The sequence below is a fragment of the Phalaenopsis equestris genome, unplaced genomic scaffold (assembly GCF_001263595.1).
Source record: "Phalaenopsis equestris unplaced genomic scaffold, ASM126359v1 Scaffold000094, whole genome shotgun sequence".
NCBI lineage: Eukaryota > Viridiplantae > Streptophyta > Magnoliopsida > Asparagales > Orchidaceae > Phalaenopsis > Phalaenopsis equestris.
The window spans coordinates 1,957,745-1,963,462 of record NW_018164536.1 but is presented as its reverse complement, the minus strand read 5'-3'; the positions used below and the strand labels follow the sequence as shown (position 1 = coordinate 1,963,462).

At 33.1% G+C, this 5,718-nt stretch overlaps 1 protein-coding gene across 2 annotated transcripts in view; it reads left to right on the top strand.

The window, feature by feature from the left end:
* The window catches only part of LOC110020365 (vacuolar protein sorting-associated protein 8 homolog), a 39,060-nt gene extending 35,154 nt beyond the window's left edge, over positions 1–3,906 (top strand). Inside the window, exons 16-19 of one of the 2 annotated variants that reach the window (XM_020718441.1) lie at positions 1,340–1,673; positions 2,805–3,203; positions 3,294–3,492; positions 3,565–3,906. In XM_020718441.1, the coding sequence (XP_020574100.1) occupies positions 1,340–1,673; positions 2,805–3,203; positions 3,294–3,492; positions 3,565–3,590 (958 nt within the window). In that variant the 3' untranslated portion in view covers positions 3,591–3,906. Of the gene's footprint in view, positions 1–1,329; positions 1,674–2,804; positions 3,204–3,293; positions 3,493–3,564 lie in introns of those variants that run through there. The other variant, XM_020718443.1, reaches the window with a different exon arrangement.
* Positions 3,907–5,718: the final 1,812 nt, after the last annotated feature.

Sequence of the window (5,718 nt, the reverse complement as noted above, 5' to 3'; positions counted from 1 at the left end):
AAATTAATATATATATATATATATTAAATTATATGCGATTTACTCGCGCGCGGCGTCGTAACAAAATGGGTGTCCTCCTTAGGCAAAATCGACGCTCCGGACGTGCCGGTGCAGTCCGTTTTATCATCCGGGGTCGCCCGGACGACTTCGTCGACAATCGGGTCAAAAACGCGTCAAAATTCAAATTTTACAAAATTTCGACCCGCGATCGATCACTTCAAAGGTTTATTCGAGTCTTCGACGGGTAACAGTGCAAGCGATGCGAATTGAGACGATCGGACGTGTCGACTCTCCGAATGACAAAATTTGTGCGCGCGGGGGTGCGAATTGTGCAAAAGGCCACTCTAAGGCTCAGGAAGGTCCTATAGGGATCCCTTTTGGGTTTCCTCATGTTGGTTTCACCATTTTAAGTGCTAGAAGTCGATACCACACACGCGCAACTCCAGAAGGGGGCAGAAGCGGCGATACCACACACGCGAAACTCCAGAAGGGGACAGAAGTGGGTTGAATTTCTAGAATAAGGCGGGTCCCATTTCTAATGTTCTAAAATAGTCGAAGGGAGGTCCCTAAGGCTAGATCCTAAACCCTAAGAGGAAGATTAGACCTCACAAAAAATGAGGTCAACACACATTTATATATCACAAGTATATAATTTATAAATACACTTATATTTCATACATACATGGGGTGCTTAAGTACATGAATATATATTTCTATGTAAATAATCTCTTTTAGAAATTTAAAAGTTATTTTATAATTAGTCTTGGCTCGAGCGGAATTCAAAATTTTGATTTATGACTAGCTTGAACTTGAATCGATACCAACCCCAACAAATGTGTGTGAAAGAGCGTGCATATGACATGTGCAAGACAAATCTGTACATGTGATTGTACATTCTTTGCATGTACCTTTCCGTATTTTATTCAATGTGTGTGTTTGTTATGCACCTAATTATTTCTTCTTAGAGTATTCGATCTCAGACATTTGACTTCTAAAGTTATTTTCCAATTATTTATTTAAAGTAAATTGTGTTTATTTTTTTAATTGTGCTTTCCTTCATTATTGGCGATTCTTGTCATGCTCTCTAGCATATAGGTGATATGTGGATTTATTTAGTTCATGTTAATTTTGGATTTGTAAATTTTGATATTATTAACAACCTCCAATACCTTTCATTTAGAATAGTAATGTGGTGCTATTGTAAGGATATGTTATTCACGTTTTAGGCTTTGTATTTGTGCTTGTTTTATTTATTCTATTGGAATATCTTTTTCCTATTGAAATTAGTGTTGATTTTGTTTAATTGTATTTCTGATTTTTAAATTTTAGTTTTATGCAGGTTCTCTGAGCCACTTAGCAGATTCTGCAGCTGCAAGGAAGCTCCTGAAGGGAAAACCGATTATGGCAAATTGATTGCTGGTTCCAAGTCATTTGTTGTCACCAATGAATTATTGTCTCGATACAAGCTTTCAAAGCTTAAGAAATGTGATAATATTTTGAAAAGACTATTTTCCCAATTTATTGGAGAAATCATGGAGGGAATGGCAGGATATGTACCCCTTTCCGCAGTAATGCTTAAGTTCCTTTCAGACAATAGAAATCAAGAGTTTGGTGATTTTAAAATGACAATTCTGAAAATGTTGGGAAGTTACAACTATGAGAGAAGAATACTGGTATTTCCAATTAAACATAATCTGCTGTATTTCTGTGACATCTTTGATGTTTGAGAATTTAACTAACATACCACAAAATTCTTATGTATTTACATATCTATCACCTAATGTTTGATATATATATATATACATGCACATTTACAACACTTTGGTGCTATAAATCTATGCATGAAATGGTGTATTTCACATTAATGTTGATAAGAGTGTATTTTTGATGTGATGTTGAAGATTTGAGTGTTATGCATGTAAATAGGAAAGTTTAGGTGTTAAGTATGCAAAATATATAAAAATAGTGTGGTATGAATGTAGATGCCGCTTGTTGTTTTCTTAGCTATTTTTTGGATCTGCAGCTTACTAAGGCGCCTTCTATTTGTAATACTAACTTCGGGTGGATATGCTTAGCAGTCGTTGCCCATTTGTGCTCTCTTTTTTCATTTGATAAGTTAATAGAAATATTTTGGTACTGAACAGTATTTCATTTTTATGATATTTCTTCTTTAGTATTTTGTCTATTGTTGAATGTATCACACTCTAGATCCTTGAGTTGAAGGAGCCTTGTAAAGGATTGGGTTGCTTTGGTGAAAATTTTGGCAGTTTGGGCACTTGCCAATTTCCAATGATATCTCTCCTTATAAAATATATATAATGAGTTTGACATTTACATGCATACCACAGTTATTTATTTACATATCTAACTCCTAATCTTTCATATTTACATTCATAACACTCAGATCTTTAACATTAAGAACTTTTTAAAAGTTAAATACATCTTTTTAAGCACAGGTTTACGACACCGAGGTGGCTTGATTCTAAATATCAGATTTTGGGTGTTAGATATGTAAATATATAAAAGCACAGGTTTATGACACCGAGGTGGCTTGATTCTAATTATCAAATTTTTGGTGTTAGATATGTAAATATATAATAATTGTGTGGGGTATGTATTTAAATTTCCCTATAATGAATTGCTTAAGTTAAACTACATACGTTAAACTTTCCATTTCTACCTACTTCAAGATTTTATGTGAAAAGTCTAGTTTCATTTTCCTAACATGTTTTTCCCATATTCAATGTTATTGTTCCTTTTAGTTATGCATCTCATACTTAAACTGCATTTTCTCTATTCTCTAGGATACAGCCAAATCATTAATAGAAGATGACACATTCTATACCATGGGCGTTCTAAAAAAGGGAGCTTTGCATGCTTTGGCACCACAAACTCTAACCTGCTGCTTCTGCGGCTTGCCTCTTACAAAGGTATCGTCTTCTTCCGGGATTCGAATATTTAACTGCGGACATTCGATCCATCTCCACTGCGAGTCCGGAGAAAACGAACACCATTGCACAATTTCTGCAGTTATGTGCCCTGTTTGTCAGATTAAGAAAAACCCAAAACCAAGAAGTAAAGCAGCTATCGCTGAGAAAGGATTAGTTAATAATGTTATCTCAACCCCAAGAAACTCTAGCTTGCAACATCTGCATGAAACTGATTTGATAGATAAGTCCTATGGCCTCCAGCACATTTCTAGGGTATGAGAAAGTAATAGTTTTGTTCGACTAAAATTACTTATTACACTTTTTCTTGCTTTACTAACTTATCATTGCATGACCTCTATCCAGTTTGATATCTTGAACAACCTCGAGAAAAATAAGTCTCTCCATATGAATATCTTACCTCAGTTGAGGCTTGCACCGCCGGCCATTTACCATGAAAAAGTCCTGAAGGGACCAGTTTCTTTGACGAGGGAGATGCAAGATACACCGCCGAAGAAGGAGAAGCTGGCTAAACGCCGATTTCCCTTAAAATCCAGTTTCTTTGGTGCACATCTGCTCTATTTTTTACATTATTTTAGTTAACTGCATTGCATTAATGTTTCTACAATTTTTGCAGGAATGGAGAGAAATAAAGTGCGCTAAAACTTGCTTTCAATAGTTGGCAGGTTAGTTTTGACTTTGGTTTTCCTGTGCTCAGACCCTCAAGTCTGGTAAAAAACTGGAAGGAATGTACATGAAGTTTGCCCATTTGAATCCAACCTTGATAGCGTAGGGGAGGGTATAGAATTGAAGTTAGAATTGTTAGCTAAATTTTGTTTTGTATTTAGAGTTGTAAATAATACAAATGTACAGTTGCGGTATGTACTAGGAATTAATTAATTCTTCGCCCTTCATTCAAATTTTGTAATGCATAAATTGTATTCTTCTTGTACAGTGTAGTTCAACTGGGGAGGACTGTTCGTCAATCTGTTATTTTGAAACTGTTATATATATATATATAGTGCTGGCCTCGTGCACTGTATCACCAGGTCAGTTGGTAGAGTATCCTCTTCGGCGGTGTCAGTCCCCTCTAGTTTGGGTTCGAATCCTCCCGTGTGTAGGGTGTGGGTACTCAAATGGTTAGGCGCATTAGGGATGACCAGGGCTCGACTAATAGCCTCCAGCCAATCCTTTTAATATATATATATATATATAGTAAGTCCATGATTTAATGTGGCTAGTAGTGATAATTAGTAACAGTGCTTTTAAATATAGACTTGCATATAAATAATACTTAAAATTTTTAATATTATATCAAAAGTATTGTCATTACTAATTTTTTTATAAGCCTTTTCATGTATAATATGATATGCTGCGTCAGTTTCTAGCATCGAAAGTTATATTTTTAATTAAAAATTAATTACAATTTGGTTGATTATTCATCAAATTTTCATCTCTGAATATAATTAAAAGTATTTATTTTCTTTGTTTTGAGAATTTCCAAAAAAAAATGGGGCATTGTATACATAAGGTTTAATGCTTATGAATTTACGCATATAACACCTAAAAGTCACCTTTTTTACATTTATGCCACCAAATTTTGCCACAAAAAATTCCATCAATTTAAATGTGAAATATGCCTTTTCATGCCTAATACGCATGTAAAAAATTGAAGTTTAGATGTAAATAAATAGGAATAAAGTGGTATGCATGTAAATCTTCAAAAATAAAAAAAATAAAAATCTCGTGCATTCAGTTTGTAACACTAGTTAATTATCTTAATTTTCCTACCTCTTTTAGGCTATTCATATATAAATTAATATAGCATGATTTGTTTACATTTAGCTAGGGGTGTAGCTCGTGTTCGACTCGTTTATATTTCGAGCTCAAAAAATGTGTTCGTGTTCGGCTCGTTTTCTAACAAAGAATCGTTTTGACAACCCTAATAAAATAGCCATAAGATGTTAAGGATTGAGGTAAGATTTAAAATTATTGTTTATATTAAAACATCATTTGAATCTAATTTAATAATTTTATTTCTATTTTCTTAATTAATACTTATAATTGATTATAAATCCTTATAGCCCTGTAGTCAATTCAATTTTTTAAAAATACTACTCATCAAAGATATATATAATTGATCAGTAGTATTTCGAGTCAAAACGAACCAAACACAAACAAATAAATCTTTGTTCGGCGTTAGACTCTTTAACTTAGCGAGTGAGTCGAACAAGAGCTTCTTAGCTAGTCGAACATGAGCCGTTCACAAACGAGCCATTTTGACAGCGTTGTGATAATTAGTAACAGTGTTTTTAAATATAGCCTTGCATATAAATAATACTTAAAATTTTTAATATTATATCAAAAGTATTGTTATTACTAATTTTTTAGAAGCCTTTTCATGTATAAATATGATATGCTGTGTAAGTTTCTAGCACCGAAAGTTATATTTTTAATTATAAATTAATTACAATTTGGTTGATTATTCATCGAATTTTCTTCTCTGAATATAACTAAAGGGTTGTTTTGAGAATTTCCAAAAAAAAAAATGGGGCATTATATACATAAGGTTTAATGCTTATGAATTTACGCATATAACACCTAAAAGTCACCTTTTTTACATTTATGCCACCAAATTTTGCCACAAAAAATTCCATCAATTTAAATGTGAAATATGCCTTTTCATGCCTAATACGCATGTAAAAAATTGAAGTTTAGATGTAAATAAATAGGAATAAAGTGGTATGCATGTAAATCTTCAAAAATAAAAAAAATAAAAATCTCGTGCATT